Source organism: Erigeron canadensis, chromosome 2, assembly GCF_010389155.1.
Source record: "Erigeron canadensis isolate Cc75 chromosome 2, C_canadensis_v1, whole genome shotgun sequence".
In the NCBI taxonomy this organism is placed as follows: Eukaryota; Viridiplantae; Streptophyta; class Magnoliopsida; order Asterales; family Asteraceae; genus Erigeron; species Erigeron canadensis.
Genome location: NC_057762.1, coordinates 43,416,175 through 43,436,860, shown reverse-complemented (window position 1 = coordinate 43,436,860; position 20,686 = coordinate 43,416,175). Strand labels below are relative to the sequence as shown.

The 20,686-nt window shown below is 36.7% G+C and overlaps 2 protein-coding genes across 2 annotated transcripts; both read left to right on the top strand.

The window, feature by feature from the left end:
- Positions 1 to 15,191: 15,191 nt before the first annotated feature.
- On the top strand, positions 15,192 to 15,704 carry LOC122588318 (auxin-induced protein 10A5-like). The gene has a single exon (XM_043760428.1). It carries the CDS (start codon positions 15,192 to 15,194, stop codon positions 15,702 to 15,704), a length of 513 nt encoding a protein of 170 aa, XP_043616363.1.
- A 3,992-nt stretch (positions 15,705 to 19,696) lies between these two features.
- LOC122588317 (indole-3-acetic acid-induced protein ARG7-like) lies at positions 19,697 to 20,176 on the top strand. The gene has a single exon (XM_043760427.1). It carries the CDS (start codon positions 19,697 to 19,699, stop codon positions 20,174 to 20,176), a length of 480 nt encoding a protein of 159 aa, XP_043616362.1.
- The last annotated feature ends 510 nt before the right edge of the window (positions 20,177 to 20,686 follow it).

The window sequence follows — 20,686 nt, the reverse complement described above, 5'->3', positions numbered from 1 at the left end:
GTACACTCTCTTCTTTCCTTCAAGTCAAGACAAGACCAAATCATTGAGTCTTTGTCTTGTGATCTTCAGTTCGTAGAAAGTCTACGTGCTGAACTTCAATCCAAACTTAACTCTGCTGGAGTAGAGTTGAGTGAAAATCTGAAAAACTTATGAAATTGAAGAATGTTCATGTTGAACTTCAATCTCATGAGTTGATGACTCAAAAACTTCAACTTGAGAATGAATCTCTCAGGCTGAAGTTTCTAATCTAAAGAAGATTGTGACCTCCTGGTCAAAGGCTTCTAATTCCATCATCAATGCTTGAGCGAACAAGTTCCTGCTCAAGTACAAGCAGTAATTGGTGGCAACTTTGATGCTGCTGCCTCCATTGCTGACTCCTTTAAAGATGATGTAAAGCCTGAAGTATCCATTCCTCCACCTTGTTCGTCTTCCATCTCACTTGATGAAATGAAGAAGTGGTATTTTGTCAAGGACAAATGACTATCATGCTGAGATGGACACCAAAGCTTCAGCACCTTCTAGTGATCCCTCTTCTCTAAATGCTAAAAGTACTAGTACTTCTACCAGTACTTTTAACATGTTCTCTCATCTCCCTATTGTTGGCATGTTGCCACAGAAGGGAGTTCAATTCTCCTCCAAGAACCTTCAAAGGATTTATCTCAAGCGATGGGTATGTACCTATTGCTCCTCAGCCTCTATCTTCAAAAGGTGCTGAACCTTTCAAGAAGCACCATTGCTGCTCCCTATGACTATGGTATCCCTCAGCAGGACCATCATGTCAGCCAGCAAATTTCTGGTGCTAAATCTTCTCAACTTGAACCTTCTCATACAAATTCTATGATAGAACAGTAAATAAGGGTCAGGTTCGCTGATGAAAGACACCAGCGATACCTCCCACAAAGAGTGTACATGCTGATGTTGTATCTCATTCCTTACCCTCAAAATCAAATCTAAGGCATGTCACTCCAAAAAGGAAAACAGCCTTCTCTGAATAGATCGGACACTCCTCCGCGAGGACACTTCCCTCATCAGCAGGTAAGGCCTATAACTCCTCAGCGGATGTTTGCCTCATCAGCAAACAAGGTCTATTACTCCTCAAAGAGGACATGTGCCCTATCAGCACTATCAATCATCTATTTCCAACAAGGAGTATCTACCTCATAGGCAAATGAGGTCGATCACTCCAAAGCGTCAAGTCAGATCCACTACTCCTATTCGTGAGAATCTGCCTCAGCAGAGTTCCTCTTCTTCTCAGCTTGCTGGGAAGCAAGCTTGGACCATGAACAGAGGACATTTGCCTCCTCAAAATCACAATAGTGACTCCATACTTGGTCCAGTTCCTCAAATGCCCCGTCCTAAGCTTAGACAAAGGAATAAGTCCAAATCTAAGCAAAAGAGCATGGCTTCCTCTTCTCCTCAAATAAATGAACTCACTCAGCGAGTGAATGATCTTTCATCTCAACTGAGGGATTTTCTCATTCAAAGTCAAGGCAATTCCTCTGACAATAAATGCTATCTCTGTAGCAGTAGAGGACATGTTGCTTCTGAATGTGTTCTATTCTGTCCTAAAGATGCTCCATAGTTGTATGTGAACCTAAATTCCTACAGCTGCTGAAACATCTTCCTCTTCTAACAGGATCAGTGAGAACTTCTCTACTGAACCTGTTATCAGTGACTCTTCCTCTGTCACTAATTCAAGTATTGCTGACTACATTGCTGCTCAGCGCATTGAAATTCCCCATTCTCAAAGGGTTGTTTCTAATGCTTGGGGGCAACCCACAATGCTGGTTGAATTCAGTGCTCCTGAAGTTGTGAGCAGCTTTGCTTACCTTCATAGCAATGAAACAGCATCCTGCCCCCCAATGAAGAAAATCCTATCCCTTTCTCAGTAGGAAATCATCATACTCTGGTAGAGGCTCTCTCTGTAGAGCCAACTTCCTCCACTGAAATTCCTCCAGAGAATCCTGCTGACATAGGTTTGGATGAATAAAGTGATCCTTACCCTCTCTTCATCCATGCAGGGCTCGCTAGGAAAAGGAGTGTGGTATTTGGACAGTGGCTGTTCAAAACACATGACAGGCTCGAAATCCCTGCTGGATGACTATACTGAGGCACCTGGTCCTACAGTGGTGTTTGGTGATAACTCCACTGGCCAGACTGAAGGATATGGTCTTCTTTCTAACGGCCTTATAAAATTCTCAAAAGTTGCTTATGTAAATGGACTAAAGCATAATCTCATCAGCATAAGTCAACTATGTGATGCTGACTACAAAGTAATCCTTGATAAGCATCAAGGCACTGTAGTAAACATCAACAAGGAAGTCGTCTTGGTTGCTCCAAGAAAAAGAGATGTATATCTTGTAGACTTCACTCCTATCAAAACTGATAGTGAGACTTGTTTCTTTGCTAAGTCAGCATCTGAGTTAAATTGGTTATGGCACAAGCGAATGTCGCATGTGAACTTCAAAACCATAAACTCACTGGCCAAAAAGAACCTTGTTCGTGGCCTTCCTCCTCTCTTTTTTGAAAAAGATAGACTTTGTGGTGCTTGTGAAAAAGGCAAATGCCATAGAGCAACTTTTAAAACTAAACAAGCCAACTCTATTAAGAGTTGCTTTCACCTTCTTCACATGGACCTTTTTGGTCCAGTGAACGTCCAAAGTCTAAAGGGTAGCAAATACACTTTGGTAATTGTGGATGAATATTCACGATATACTTGGACAATCTTCCTAAATTCTAAGAGTGATGCTGCTGATGAGATCATCAAATTCATTAAGAAAATGGAAAATCTCAACAGCATAAGGGTCAAAGAACTCAGAAGTGATCATGGGACTGAGTTTAGAAACCACACTCTTGAAACCTTTTGTGCTGATCAAGGGATCTCACAAAACTTCTCTTCCACTAGAACTCCTGAGCAAAATGGTGTTGCTGAAAGGAGAAATAGAACTCTTATTGAGGCAGCACGCACTATGCTCAGTGAGTCCTCTCTTTCAAATAGGTTTTGGGCTGAAGCAGTCAACACTGCTTGTCACACCCAAAATAGATGCCTCATTGTCAAAAGACATGACAAAACTGCATATGAAGTTTTGAGAGGAAAGAAACCTCAAATCAAATACTTTCATGTATTTGGATCTCCTGTCTTCATTCTTAATAATAAGGATCATTTAGGGAAATTTGATCCTAAAGCTGATGATGGTTACTTTGTTGGATACTCTTCTATAAGCAAAGCTTTTAGAGTATTCAACACTCGTCTTCAAAAAGTGGATGAATTAATTCATGTCACTTTTGATGAGAGCTCTTCAGCTCTTAAAAATATCCAGCCATCTTCCATTGAAGAAATCTTCAATGGATTTAGTAACCCTCCTATGGAAGATGCTGACTCGTTTGAGGATGCTTCTTACTCGCCTCCTCCTAATCAGCAACTCACTAAGGATAGTGAAGCTGATCCTGAGCTGGAGCAAGTTGTTGCTCATATCTATACGATTGAGCCAGTTGAGCCTATCTTAAGGTCAATCCATGCAGCATCAGCCAAACCTAGATCACTGGCTGATGATGTGCAAGTTAATGACACTGCTGATGAAGTGTTTCATGATGCTTCAGCTCACACTGAAGACATGGTGTCTGCTGAAGACCCCATTATTGAAACCTTAAATCAGCCAAATTACTCTACTGATCAAGCTTCTCTTAATCCTTCAATTACCATTGATTTCTTCTCTTATTCTTCTGCTGATCCAATGCAAATATCTTCCGCTGCCCCTCTAGGATCATCAAGTGTTCCATCACTTAAATGGACTTCTAGTCACCCTGCTCACCAGATTATTGGTGATCCTCAGCAGGGCATTGTGACTAGATCAGCGACAAGAAACACATGTCTATATGTTAATTTCTTGTCAATGATAACTCCTAAGAATATTGGAGAAGCCATGGTAGACCCATCCTGGGTCGCTGCCATGCAAGAAGAACTAACTCAATTCCAAAGACAACATGTTTGGTTCTTAGTTCCTCTTCCTCCTGGCAAAGAACCCATTGGAACTAAGTGGGTTTATAGGAACAAAATGGATGAAGATGGTGTTGTTATTCGCAACAAGGCTAGGTTAGTTGCTCAAGGGTACCTTCAAGAAGAAGGAGTCGACTATGACGAAACCTTTGCACCAGTGGCTAGACTTGAAGCAATACGCTTATTCCTGGCACATGCTGCTTATCGAAACTTCACAGTATATCAAATGGATGTCAAGAGTGCCTTCCTAAATGGAAAACTCGAAGAAGAAGTTTATGTGGAGCAGCCACCTGGTTTTGAAGATCTAACCAAGCCAAACCACGTCTATCGTCTTTACAAAGCATTGTATGGTCTTAAACAAGCTCCCAGAGCTTGGTATGACACCCTCTCTGAATTCCTTCTCTCTCATAAGTTTCAGTGAGGATCTATAGACTCCACCCTGTTTATCTATAGAAAGGGTGTTCATGTCCTCTATGTACAAATATATGTCGATGACATCATATTTGGATCCTCCAGTAAGAAACTTTGCAACAAATTTAGCTCACTAATGTCCTCTCATTTTGAAATGAGCATGATGGGTGAGCTAACCTTCTTCCTTGGTTTACAAATTCGCCAACTCACTGATGGCATCTTTATAAACCAAGAAAAGTATATTCGAACATGCTGGCCAAATTTGATATGACCAACATCACTACTAAGTCAACTCCCATGTCTCCTCCTAACAATCTCCATGCTGACCCTGATGGTAAGCATGTGAATCCCACATTATATCGTGGAATGATTGGCTCTCTAATGTATCTCACAGCTAGTCGTCCCGACATTATGTTTGCTACTTGCTTGTGTGCAAGATATCAAGCATCCCCAAGGGAGTCTCATCTTCTCGCTGTCAAACGTATCTTCAAATATCTCAAAGGAACCTCCTCTTTAGGTCTCTGGTATCCCAAGGACTCTTCCTTTGACTTAGTTGCATACTCTGACTCTGACTATGCTGGTTGCATGATAGATAGGAAAAGTACAAGTGGTGGATGTCAACTGTTGGGGGGAAGGCTGACTAGTTGGTCTAGTAAGAAACAGCATACAGTTTCCATCTCCACTGCTGAAGCAGAGTATGTGTCTGCAGCAAGTTGTTGTGCACAAGTCCTTTGGATGAAAAACCAACTTGCTGACTATGACTTAAATTTTTCAAAGATCCCCATCATGTGTGATAACACAAGTGCTATTGCTATTACACATAATCCTGTTCAGCATTCCAAAACTAAACACATTGACATTAGGTATCACTTCATTCGTGATCATGTCATGAAAGGGGATGTTGAAATCTACTTCATTCCCACTGATGATCAACTTGCTGACATCTTCACTAAACCTTTAGATGAAAAACGATTCAAGGATCTTGTCAGCAGGTTGGGTATGTTAAATGGTGATTTTACTAGTTCAACATGATCACTCATGTTTTGCTGCCCATATTCCTTTTATGAAGATGAGCAGCGACTTCTTAAGTCAAAGTTATCAGCGAGGTCTTCCTTTTACTCGCTGATCCCTGTTGCTTTGGGAAAAAGCAAAATAAAGGCAATGGAAAGCCAAAAGTTTCCATCTAGTCCAGCAGCAAACGGCTGCTGGTAAAGACGTCTAAAATCCGTTGATCCCTGATGCTTTGGGAAAAAGCATAACAAAAGTAATAGGGTGCTGAAAGTCCCTATCTAGTCCAGCAGCAAACGGCTGCTAGTAAAGACGTCTAAAATTCGTTGATCCCTGATGCTTTGGGAAAAAGCATAACAAAAGTAATAGGGTGCTGAAAGTCCCTATCTAGTCCAGCAGCAAACGGCTGCTGGTAAAGACGTCTAAAATCCGTTGATGGCTGACAATTTGCCAAAAATTGTTTAATACTCATCAGCATCTACCTCTTTTATTTTGTTAAGGTGCTGACTAAAACTTGGTAACCAATTCTTTTTTTTAAAAAATTTGTACAACCCTTCAGTGGATACCTCTAGATATCTGAGTGTATTCCACTACGTATTTTTGTTAATATTATATTATATAAATATCCCAAACGGTTACCTCGATTTACTCCCTAATGGGCTACTTGTACACTGTATACGCCGTATGAACTCGAGTGCAGTTGAAATCGTGGTTCATCTGGTCACATCATACATCTCTCATACGTATATAGGTACAGTGTCCTTTCATTTTAAAATAATTTTTTTTTGCCACGTATGAAAGAAAGTACCCACCACAACTCACTTTTACAGTTATGGGACCCATATCCATGCCATATATATGCAAATCTCTTCTTTTTCACCCTCTCTTACGTTCACTTCTTTCTAATAATCTTTCACATCCTCTCAAACTCTTCATATTCTCTTAAATCTTTCTCATTTCTTTGCAATATTCATTCACTCTAATCTTTCATCACTTTCATCAAAAATGACTTCTTCATCAGAACAACAAAACATTTCTTATCTCAACACTAAGGTATTTGATAATGAAGGCATAAATCCTTCTAATCAAGTATCTTTCCAAGCATCAAAACTGGTCATTAAGGCCAATAACTATCTGGGATCTGTAGAGATCCCATCAAAAATAAAAGGGTACTTCTCCATGTTGGATTTCATTATGGGATGCCCAGCCAGAAAGGCCATCTACTCTGACCCAAAAGAAATGTGTGTCCACCTCCTTAGAGAGTTTTGGTGGACATGTGATTACAAGGTTGCCAGTAGCACCATCACTAGAACTGTACTGAAAGGAGAACATACTATCTCCATCTCGGTAGAATCGTTGAGAGATGCTCTTCGTCTTCCCAAACAATCGGAAGAGCATCCATATGTGGAGTTGGTCCCCATTGGAGTATGGAAGGAATGGTTGTTAACCATTGGGTATGGGACCAACACTGAACCTGCACAACCTGTGCACAGCAACCCACAGAAGAAATATCTGCCTGGTGTTTGGAGGCTGCTGTTCACCCATGTAATTCAGTGTCTGGGTGGCAACAGTGGCTCTTTTGATCAGGCCACTGCTGCACAAATGCAGATGATTTATGCGCTGGCAAATGGTCGCAACATTGACTTTGCCAACGTAATTTTTGAAGATTTAAAAGGGAAGGTCACCATCAAGAACAGATCAAACTCTGTCCCCTTCACTCGCTTTCTCTCACTGATTTTCAAAAGGGAGCTGAAGGAAAAGTATCTCCCTAAAGGGGCACAATTCATTCTCTCTCCCAGGGTTGCAAGCTCTGTGTACAAGATTCCTGCTTGTGATCCTGAACAATTTGATTCCAAGTACGCTGTGCTCTCCCCTGAAATGAAACAGGTACTTTATTCAGTATACCCTGATGTATATAGACCCAACCCTGCTGGAGCTGGTATGCTGATAATCCCCCCAGCAACCTCCAAAGCTCCCAAGAAAACCAAAACAATTTCTTCTTCTTCCACTTCACCTCCTGCTGCTGTCCCAAAACAGCAGCAGCGAGTATCAAAGGGCAAAACTACAAAGGTTAAGAAGTCCTCACTGCTCAAGGACAATAGAGACCCAACCAGCCCATCAGCAGCCTCAAAAAAGGCTGCTGACGAGAAAAAGGGTAACCGCAAGCAGCCACCTCAAACTTCTGTAGGCGAGGTTGGTGAAGATCAAGGGCCACCCCAGCCCATTAGAGTTGAGTCAACCGAATTAATCATTCCCTCTTCTTCTCTACCCTCTGAGTCGTTGTCAGCAGCCATACCACAGGTGATGCTAGAGACAACAAAATCTACGGCCGATGATGCTTTGGTGACACAACACACTGAAGTTGAGGCACCCGGTTCCCCTACCCCTCTAAATGTTTCTGGAGAAGGGTTGGCTGTCGACGGTAGTGGTGTAGAGGAAAGTGAAAATGTTGAAGGGGATGATAATGATGAGAGTGATCTGGACTTGGGAGAATTTGTGGCAGATGAGTTCCAGCTGGATTCCTCCATCCAGGCTGATGAAATAGAAGCAAGTGATATGGAGGTGGATGAAGAGGCTGCTGCTACTGATGGTGAAAAAGCAGCAGCCGTAAACGAAAATGTAGAAGTTGCTGTTGTTGACAACATTGCAGTAGCAACTAACGAAAGTGCACAAGAAGCTGCTGCTGATGATAATGCAGCAGCTAATACTGAAGTAATTGAGGTGCAACCTCAAGTCATGTATGTCGATTCTCAATTCGTTGACAGGCTGACTAGAGTTGAACACCAACTGAACGATCTCACCAAGGATGCCACAATCGCTGTACAACTCAAAACTCATGAAGATGACAGATTGGTGAAGATCTTGGAGAACTGGTACAGCAAGCAGAATGAAAACACTGCCAGCATTGAGACAATAAAAGATAAATCTATATCTATGGCTGCTGATCAAGAAAAACTTCGCACCTATACAAACTCTATCAAAAAGGATCAGCAGGTCATTCGTGGGCTCTCTCGATCGCTGTGCAAAATGGGACCTGTTGTACGGTTCTCAGCACAAAAAGCATGCAGCAGTAGTGATTCAGCTGCTGCTGAAGTAAAAACAGTCGCCAACCTGGTTTCTCGTCTTACCTCCCAGGTTGAAGAAAACACCAAGGCTATCAAGGCCTTGGAAACCACTGTGGCCAGTCTTCCTCCTCCTCAAGTTTCATTTACTGAGGAAGATCGTAAGTGCCAACAAAACTTGGAGCAAGAAGTTGGGGATATCAAGAAGATGTTGTCCCAACTTCTTCAGCAGCAGGTTGCTCCAGCAGCAACGGTGGAGGTAGTAGTTAATGATACTACCTCCAAGGGGGAGAAAGTAGATGCTGTTGTTATGGCACTTGTCAGTGAAGCAGTAAATAAAGCTGTTAATGACATTTATGAAGCTTCAGCTGACAAGATTGTAAATGAAGAAAACGATGCAGCGGCCATTGATAAAATGACAATAGTGGCCGTCAGCGAAGAAAAGGTGGATTCTCCCCCTGCTGTTACTGAGGGGGAGACAAGGACTGATGCTCTCCCAGCTAGTGTTGAGGGGGAGACGGCTGTAGAAGCATCTGCTGAGGGGGAGCAACAACTGATAGTTGCTGAAGCTCCCCAAGTTGAAGAGGAAATGAGTCCTAGTGCAGTCAGCTCAGAGAAAGCTGAAGTGTCTAGAATAACAGCAGCTCAGAGAAAGCAGCTGACTGATACCGGTTTCTTCCATCCCTCGCAGCTGACTGCACAGAATACATCCATCACATCCCCAGCAGGAAATCAATTTCAAGTCATTGATGTCTTATCAATCACTGCTGAAAGAAAAACTCAAGAGGAGGCCCTGGAGGAGCTGGATAGGCTGAAAGCTAACAAGGAAAATGAGAAGAAAAACCTTGATTATATCAAGCAGCTGGCCCTCTTGGAGAAGGATGAGATGGATGGAGAGCAAAGAATGCTGCTAACCACTGGTGGGCCTGAAGCTCTCTACAGACAAAGGCAAGCTGATTTAGAGCAACTACTAAAAGAAAAAAGGGAGAAATTTGAAGTAGAAAAGGCCAGGTGGTTGAAAATAATGAATGATAGGAAGAAGCCAGAGAGAATTACAGCAGTTGAAGTTCACAAAGCTGCCATGGGAACGAAAACCAATCTGAAGTTCCTAAGAGAAGGGCACAGTGCCCTAACCAAGATTGAAGATGTAAAAATGACTAACTTGGGGGCTTCAGAATGGTATGAAATCTATACGATCATTAAGGATAAAAAGGCTGCCAGCTATGAACAACTTCAGAGGATGCTGAAAAGTTATTTTGAAAAGGCACTGAAGTTTGAAACAAAGTTCAAGGCAGACCTTCCCATGCTAAGGGCAGTCTTCGGGTCTCCAGCAGTTGTATCCTCCTCAGCAGGCAGGCGTGTCCCAAAAAGAAAGCTTGTTGTACAACCCTTGCCTGCTGACCTTCCTCCTATCTCTGGTGATGCAGCATTAAATCTAAGGCTTCCTCCCAGGTGTTCTTTTGAAGAAGGGAAAATTCTTGAAGAACCTGCTGGCATTTTCTTCCAAAACTTTAGAAATGATCAACTCTTTTTCAGGCTGGCGGAAATTGAGCAAGCATCCACTGGTTTCCTGATCAGCATCAGAAGAAGATTTGCTAAGATGATCAGTGCTCGCTCAGTAATCAGCAGGATTGATGAGGAATTAATGAAGCCAGCGAGAAGAGATGATCCAGTACTTAGAATTGCCAAGCAGGAAGACGCCTGGGAGATAGAGGCTGCTAATCTGTAGATGTCTATTTTGTAAAAGCTTTATGCTCAACTTGTAATTCACTCTTTGATATAAAAAGACGTCTTCAGCTCATATTCACTCTTTCTTATGTCTAAAAATAATTGTCATTCAGCAAGTCTCCTCAGCTAATAGGGGGAGATTGTTAAGTCTGGGATTCGCTGAAGGAGACTTGAAAATTGACACATGTCATCAGCAAGTCTCCTAACAATTTGTCAGCAGACGAAGAGACGTCTTAAGCGGGATGCATGCTGACCTAGCTTGTCTTGGCGGGAAATATTCAAACTAAATAAAGACAAAAAGGTCACATGGTGGTTAACTAACTGTAATTTGCCCTGAGTGGTAAATGTACATGTTGGGACCAAAGCAAGGATTCTCTCTCTCTCTTACCCGATTTGGTATAGAAGACAATAGGCACATGATTCAAGTACCATGAGCCAATTGGAAGTCGACAACCACCATCAAGTCACAATCAAAGCAGGCTGTGTTGATTCAAGTCTTCCCCTATATAAAGCATCACAGCCTCATTGTGCCAAGGGCGTCTGGCCGTCTAAAAGTGTGTAATTGCTTATGTTTTTCTTATCTTCCTAGACTAAGCAATTATTTGTGTTCTTTTGTATTCTTGTAAGTCCAGTATAAGATCAACCATGTATTCATCGTTTAATCAATGATACATATGATTATCCTTGCATTGATGTATTGCAATTGAACTTTACATTGTTCTTGTTGTTTACTCTCTTGCTTATTTTCTTTCTTGTATTTTAAATTAAACATAAGTTGTGCAATCGAGGACCAATATATATCCTAAATACTTTGAATTACCGAGTTAGAATATATCATAGACAACGCATTAGTATTGAGTTGAGATTTTATTCTATAACAACTTTGCAAAATTTTTGAAATAAAACCTTGGATGGAGTCCCACTTAAATTTGGTGAATCTTGTCTTATTTTCACTCCCAACTGTTTTTTAATAACATCTTAAGGGGGATAGTAATCGAATGTGCCTCAGAGATTGAGGAATATATCTTTGCCCATATATTATTACCATTTGTTTTACACAGGAACGCAGACTCTTAGAACCATGAATCACATTGATGATTTTAACCCTAACGTAATTCAGATTTTGAACCACATGTCATATATCAGTTTGTACATATCAATGCTAAGTTAAGAGTATCTAGACCACCAAAACATAAACCACCCACTTTTTAACCTGACAATTGTCTTCCAGTAGATCCATTACATTTCATTTTCCGAGTTCGACCCCCCCTCCCCCTCCTCTCTTACCCCTTCCACACAAAAAAATGAAATTGTGATCTTTATCAATCGAAATAAAGAAAAATAATATATCCTAATTATTTTGAATTGCCGAGTTAGAATCTATCATAGACAACGCATTAGTATTGAGTTTAGATTTTATTGTATAATAACTTTGCAAAATTTATGAAATATAACCATGGATGGAGTCCGACTCCAATTTTTGTACAATGTAAACTTTTTTAAGGGTATATGTGTAATTTTGTTCATACAAAATATTAATAAATAAAGAATACATACAAACGTTGACTTTGTTGTCATTAGTCTCTTCTTTAATAATACATCACTTGGTTGGAAACAATAGTCTTGATATAAACCTCTCTATTGGTAGAACAAAATTTTTAAGTTGTTTTGATTTTTAATAGAATAGGAAAAAAAAAAACAAGTTGGAAAATTGTTTTTTTTTTGTTTGGGTGAATGTACAGTACATTGATGATATAATTGTATATAAAAACTTTATATTTTTTTTCAAATTCTTTTATAATATTAATCACATTAGTCACGCATATTTACAAGCTAAATTATATATCATTAATTTCGATAATTTATTTTATTTTGTTTAATAGAGTGCAACTTCTCTGTCACCACATGCTCCAAAATTGCAGATCAATGTTAAAAGTTGATGTTCTCAAAGTTGTTACTCACCTAAGCTAAACTCGGCCTTCTAAACACTACCGTTGATAATTTGACTAAACCAGACATTATATATATATATATGTATGTATAATATAATATTGTAGATACAGGGTGTTACAACATTATTAATATTCAATTTTACCTATTCATGGTTTAAAATATACTCCCCCATCCCATTAAAAGCGTCTACTTTTATTTTGTCAAAGTCTTTCTTTTGTATCTTTGACTACAAATATTTTTTTTATTGCATTATATAATATTTGATAAGTTATACTCAATGAAAACATATCGAAACCTCTATCAGCTCATATAACTTTCATCAAATATTATACATTATAAATAAAAATATTTAAGGTCAAAGTTGCGAGACAAAGACTTTAAAAATTCAAAAGTGGACACTTTTGATGAGACGGAGGGAGTAGCTTACTATTTTTATCTATAGAAAGTTGATCTATATATTTTAAATGAAACATATCTCAAATATTTCAATTAAAATATGCTGACTATTATTTTATTGGAATATATAGATTGACAATTAAATTGCTTAGAAATTTTAGTGTATAACTAAACTATTCGAGCAAAATGTTAAAACACAAGTGCAGTGACAATGCAGACATATCCGGATAAATAGAAGTTATCCAAAAAAAAATGAAAATTTTACTTAGCGAGACCTCTGATAGATGATGTATCCCTTTTTCAAAAGTGTGGTTAAATAACACATAAATATATTTGAGAAACAATGACTAAGGTTTCTTACAAAAGTGCCTGGTCACTGTAAAGAGGAATCTAATCGACGACTAATGTATGATACTATAAAAATTTAAAATGTCATTAATTATATATAATATAATAATATTTTTAAAAAATAATATTAAAAATTATTCTATTAGATATATAAATATTAGCTACCATTTTTGATTTCTTGATTAAAATTATTGGGTAAAAAGTGTAAATTTGTGATGGAAAACCAAAAAGTGTAAATTAAATTTAAAGGGGTATATATATATATATTAACTATTATTTTTGATTTCTTGATTAAAATTATTGGGTAAAAAGTGTAAATTTGTGATGAAAAATCAAAAAGTGTAAATTAAATTTAAAGGGATATTTTTTGTATAATCATAAAAGTATAAGTATTAATATTGTCATTTAAAAAAGATAAAATAATTAAATTCGATCTAATGACTTTAAATCAAAGATGAAATCCATTCAAAGGTTCTTGTTTGTTTAGGAATGAATTTATCACCTTATTATATATATATCGGTAGATGTTTGACTTTTCTCATATTTCTTCGATTGAGAACTTGCCTTTCGAGGAAATAAAAGAGAGAGAGTCACAAAATTGAAAAATGTAGCATTAGTTAACATCAACTCATTTACTAATTAGACAATGATTACAGGCTAGCAAGTTGAGTCATGGAGTTTTTCTTTCAGACACGGGTCGAGCTTTGGTAGATTTACTTTGATGGATTCGTTTTTTAAAATTCATTTAACTATAACGCACCGGTTAGGACAATGTAATCTACACTGGGTGATATCTTAATTGGTAAGTTGGAGGTAACAAAGCATAGTTCAATTTAAAAAAACACAGTTATTAATTACCTCGTCTTATGAAATCTTTAAATCAGGGAATATTTATCTTGGTTCTCGATCGAGTATCACAAGATCATTTTTACAAAAGAAAAAAACATAACCAAAAGTAAATGAGTGATTTCCAGACGAGTTTTGAATAGTGTCGACATTAGTAAAAAAAAAACAAGCAAAATGAGGTTTAAATCCGATTTGAAAGTATGCTTAATTGTTTTAAGAAAATGAATAACCAAATGAAATGATGCACTTTCTAATCCAATTTTAGAAATGATGGCCATTAATTCTTCACTTTCCATGTCCATTCATTCAAACTTTCTTTTCATATGATTTTTATTAAATTAGAATATATACCCGCGTAATTAACGGTGGTAGTAACGGTAATGGTCGTGGTGGATGACAACAGCGGTGTGATTATTAATGTAAAAGTAATTGATGTAGTTATATTAGGTATATATTAGATGAATTTTTTTTTTGCCAATGGTTTGATAGTCAGTGACATCCCAGACTTTCAATGAATACTAGTCCCTTGGGCAACCAGGGTTCGAATCCAAGGGGAAGTAGGTTTTACCCCAGATGACATTGAATGTCATAGATGTTGTGCCATTTGGCGATATCTGCGTGTTTTCCATGTGAACAACAGCGATGCCATCTTGCTCGGTAGGTATAGAGACCATATAAGGGGTAAAGAGACGCTGAAACAAAAAATGAACGTTCAAAGAGTATATGTTTTTTTAAAGTTATTGGTTTATAGAGAAGAGGGGTACTCGTGTGGCAATAGAGTGAACTATTTATACCACCAAAATGATAAAAGTTGTATAAGTTAAAACACTAGCTAGTAGCCTATGAAAAGAAAATTCATAAAAGTAAATACGATGCCTCTAGAAAATACTTTTATTCAAGAAATGATTAAAATGATATATAATGGGGTGGGATGACTTGGAGAGTTGACAATACTTAAAATAAAACAATATTTTAGGCAATAACAGGAGTTATATGAGGTCATGCCACTCGAAATAACGGGTTATTTTTGTCAACCCGTATTCTTCAACTCTTTACTACTCTATAAAATCCCTTCCATTTTTTCAAAGACCAAATACAACCCATCGATCCAAACCCCCCCATGACCTTATTCTCAATCATAATTCATTCCCAAATGTTCATCATGGCAATCAAAACACAACCTGGTACCAGATCTATGTTTGATTTAGCCTACGACAGAGGATAGATTCATCTTTTCCATTTATTTAATTACAAATCATCAATCAAATCAAATCATCAATCAAATCCTTGCTTAGTTTGTATAACTATTTTTTAGACAACCCCGTATAAAAGGCAGCATACTAGTCCATTTTCAAAAAAGTTGTGGATTCAACTTCCATCATCAGGGTCGTCGTCTGATACGTGCGTGTGTGAAAATATCATTTGTCTTAGTGGCTCGGACTATGGAATCAGTGAAGCGCGATAATGGAAAAAAGAACTTTCTCGCCAAGACATGGAAAAGGTGTCGATCTTTCAACCACCACAAGAAAGATGACGACAGCGTTACTGGTTTGATGAAAAGCAAATCATGGAGTGGAGAGGACATGAAAAATAAGAAGAAAAAGACACCCGAAGGTTTCTTCCCAGTCTACGTTGGGCCAGAAAAACAACGGTTTGCTATCAAGACAAAATACGTGAACCATCCGTTGTTCACGATGCTTCTTGAGGATGCTGAATCTGAATATGGCACACACTTTGATGGCCCAATCATGCTTCCATGTGATGTGGATCTGTTCCTTAATGTGTTGGCTGAAATGGAGGCTAAAGATGTGCAACCACTTGTGTGGAGCTTTTCGTATGGATCGTGCACCCCGTTTACTCCTAGCCGTCGAGTTGGAAACCACGGTGCAGATCACCAGTTGGGTAAAGGGTATGGTTCTTATGAAGTTTTAAGGCCTTCGAGCTTGATTAATTAATTAAGAAGATGTGAAAATTATAATACAAGCTAGCTTCCTCTTGTATTTATATATATATGTTTGCTTTGATTTTGAAGTCCTTTGAATAAACCTATATAGTAGTCTACCAAGTATTAATATAGTATGCAATTGTACGTAATGCATTTTTGTTTTCGAATTACATATCATATCACAATATATACATACATACTAGTTTGTATTACCTATACTAATGACTCCGATCTCCTACTTAATTTGTTGTTCTGTTTTCTTCGTAGTATTTCTATATGGGCTCCAGGGTTCTTCATTGGGTTCTAAATCCCAAAATGATAAACTTGGTAATCAAAAGAAACTATCCATATCTTATTTCTTAAGTTTTTAGGAGGTACGTGTTGATTTTAAACTTAGACCCACTATGCTTATGAATTTTTGAATGAAAATGAAAATATATGGATTATAAAACCTATACACTTCATGAATTATAAATCTAATATTACTGAGTTCGATCAAAGTCGATTTATAATCTCAAAGCAATTCGGGAAAAAAAAAACTAGTTTAATAAAAACGAACGCGAATTTTTCATTTCGATCATTTTATCATTTTATGAGATTGTCACAAATGGGATAAAGAGTAAGTTCGTTGAAAAAGTCAATAAAAAACATGTTACATGCCGTCTAAAAAAAACATATTATATTACATAAGAGATAGTGTATGAGAATAAGTAGTTTATTATGGTTTTAGCTAGGCAATAAACTTTGTTTTTATGTGAGCGAATGTTTAAGATAATACTCCGTAATAGTTAAATTTATTTACTATAATTACACATTCATTCCTAGGTACTTATGAGTTATTTTAGGACCACTCTTTATTTTAGGATATGTGTAATTGTAATTTACACATCATCATCATCGTCTCCGACCACCCCATCCTTCAGCAACGACGGTCACCGACACCACAACTTACACATATATCAGAAACTTATTGATTGAGGAAAATAAAATCCCACCCAACGCTGGCAATGATTAAGTAATTGACAACATCAATGGCGACTCGTAAATATTTTCAACCATTACAAGTTGTAACCATCTTTAATTTGTTACACAAAAAGCAATTACACAAAATTGATCATCAAGTGTTACACGTTATAAGACGAAGTAGACTGGGATTGATGTAATTCAGACAGAATACTCCTCATAGTTTATTATTAAAAAAATAAAAGATAACTTTATATATGTTGTTGATAACCTTGAAAATAATCAAATATCATGTATACCCAACTAAATTTTAAATAACAAAAATATCATCATTAAATTTGAAATATATCAAAATTACCCTAATGATCATTAAAGATAATCAATTTAAAACAACAAAATTCTTTATAATTCTTTATAACTATAAAATACGGAGTAGATATTAACAATTGACAATCATACCCTTTTGGAAAAGACATACTATTTGAAATATATTGCTGTACTTTTTAGGATTTTTTTTCCAAAAAGAACTCTTACATACTTTTTTAATGTTTATTATTTCTGCCAGATTTTCATTTTAAGTTTAAGTTATTAATTTTTATTACATAACCTAGCTAGCAAGGTCCTGAAAATTTACAAATTTTAGACATATAGCAAGATAAATGATCAATCTGTCAATCAAGCCAAGTGAGTTCAATTTATAATTAAAAATAAAATAAAAAGAGAACTATATATGTTGTCGAAGATGGCATCAGCTGGTTTGATTTCTTTGAGATAGAAATACTTAGAGGTTGTCATTCTTCCACAACGTCCAAAAGTTAGTTTGAATGAGATGGCATAATGTTGGGAATGTCCCGATTACGGCCCATTAAATGGTCAAGAACAAAGGGTATAGCAAGAGTTGATATTGTCCTGAATCACGAACAAGGCCGATAATGCCTTCATCAAATGGTTGCAAGAATGTTTAAATTTAAGACAAATCTTAAGAATTTTTAACGTACATATTCATAAACTATCAGTCAATACATATGACAAGAGCCGATAATGCCTTCATCAAATGGTTGCAAATGTATGTGATAAATTGAGATATCACGTTGATCAATTAATTAACTTTTAAAAAACTATATTATATTAGTATTAAAATTACTAGTGACTCTATTCAAAATCGGCAGCTTATTTTTTTCCCAAAGAGCTAATTAGGGGATCGTATGATTGCAATTTGACGAGCAGGGTTCACGCACTTAATTAGAAATATTGGCGCGAGTCTTGATTGATTATGCGAGTAGATTACATGTCCGCTTGTTTTCCCCACTACTCTTTTTTTTTTTTTTTAAAGTGTACATCGAATATTATAATGAAGGAACTAAACTATGTGTTTTAACTTGGTCAATATAAAATGCCTCCTCAAACCCTAGTAAAATAAAAATCCCCTAATAGTTCACTCAAAGACACAATAACATATTGTTAGAAGAAAACTATGTCTTCTAAATGTTGAACTTGTAAAAAACCGATATTGGATATCATTTTTTTCTTTTTTCTTTTTCTGAATACCACCCCTTTTTTTTCTAAATTAATACCACCCATTATTTTTTATTTTATTTTTTTCTGAATACCACCCTTTGTTACTTTAAAGTCCGGGTTACGGGTTCGTTAGATTCATATGTGATGTAATCTTTTTAAAAAAATTTGTATTGTTTATTAATGTCACGGGTCAAACAAATATGATATACTCGTTAATGTAACAAATCCTAAACTTTCAAAAGATCATTATAATAATTAATAAAATTCATGAAGACGTACTAATGCAATTATATGATAAATTAAAACTATCAAAGTGCCATAAACTATTAAAAACTATTAAAAAAATACAAAAAAACATAAAAGATCGCTAAAATCGTAACAATTTAGTTGGTATCGATATTATATGTCAACATAAGGCCAACGATAAACTAATTAAGTGATTTTGGGTCCTGCCACTAATTAAATCACATAACATAATATTAAGTGATTTTGTTATGCGCGCATATATACTCATTCAAATATTAGGAATAATAATTAGGATGTTTAATTTTGAATATATGCGAATATCAACTTATACGTGTTACAAAAGGTTTCGAATGGTAACTCTAAATCAGTGGTGTACGTATAAGTATACAACTTAACCCATCAGATATTTGTTTCTGACAAAAATTTCTTATGATGACATGCATGACATATTTACTAAAGTTTATATAGTCCCACTTGAGAAGTAATTAATACTTTTTCTTCAGGTCAGGAACAAAGCTTAAATAATGTCGAATGCATTCTTAGTTTTTGAGATACATCGCATATAACTATTGATCACCTGAACTAACGTGAAAGCAGGTTCAATTCTAACCCGTAGCGGCCCATTTGTTAATTATACTAAAAAGTAACTATAAAAAAATCCCATGTTGAAATATATATGTTGTATATATATAATACATATATAGTTGGTGATGAATAAACAAAATAATAATTAGCCAGGTAAAGTGGAGAAACGGCGGTTAGCTAGATCGAGCGTTGACAACTATGAAATTAAATAATACGAGTAGTATAATTAATTAATTAATTAGTTAGCTAAGTTGCCGTTGATGTAGTTTAGACATATAGCCCTCCCTTGTATTCGTTCAGATAGATTTACCCAGTTCAGCTCTTAACTTAATTCAAACAACTCTTAATTTCTACCTATAGGCGGCCTGTATAAAAATTCATCATTCTCAACCATTTCCATGACATTAATAAAACCTTCAATAATAATAAACCAAAGCACTCCTCCATTCATATTAATTCAATTCCTAGCTAGCTTGTGTCATCCACCATGCACATGGGTATCAAAGCACACCAAGCTGCCGGAACACAATCCATCTTAATTTGTTTTTTTGGCCTACGATAGAGAGGGTAACTTAATTGTTTCAATTTTTTAATTAATACTTATATTTCACCCTATATATAAACGTGATTTCTTAATATATGTATCCATTTAGTAAAAAGTTTACTAGCTAGTACAGTATACGTATATTGATGAGAACGGTGGACGACAATAAGGAAAAGAAAAACATTCTTGTAAAGACATGGAATCGGTGTCAAACCTTTTCCATTACTACTAGCGGCCGGCCGAGTGGCAAATCTTTGCATGATCATCAAGAGACAAATAAGGATAAGAAATTGATGACACCCGAAGGGTATTTTCCGGTGTATGTGGGACCCGAAAAACAAAGGTTTACCCTCAAGACAAAGTATGTTAATCATCCTATGTTCAAGATGCTTCTTGAAGATGCAGAAAACGAATACGGATACAATCCTGATGGCCCCATAACACTGGCCTGCGATACGGATCTGTTCCACAAGGTGTTAGCTGAAATGGAGGCTAAAGTGCAGCCACTCGGATGGAGTTTCGTGTATGGGTCATGCAGTCCCTTTAACCCCAGCCGTCGGTTGATGTCACAATATCAGATGGGCAAAGGGTATGGCAGCTCATCTTATGGACCTCTAATTAATTAATTACTCCGATCCATCAAGCTTAGCTAGCTAGCTTGATTCAGTGATCCATCAATTAGTTGTAAATAATTAATACATGCATAATATGCTTGCTTGCAACCAAAATGAGTAGCAATTTTTCATATATTATGAATACAAATATGTGTATTATTAATTTGATTTGTTTTGTTTGTAAATTATACTTACCACGATCAAGGTTAGTTTTAGTACTTTGTAAATTATAACTATCGTTTGTGTTAAGTTATTATATATATTGAGGTTATTGGTTTGGTTATGTATATGAAGAGTGAAACGGATATTAACTCTTGATCGATAGCTAGCTAGGTAGCTGATCATAATTAACGGAAGTATAGTAGTTCGATAAATAATTTGTGAACCATTGATCAGTGGAAACCTTGTTTGTCTAGTAATTAAAGATTGTTCATGTACCAATGTTAGTATTGTTTGTGAAGGTTTCGTAATATAACTTAATTGTTTTTAGTGATATTTCAACTGCTGGACACATTTTGCTCC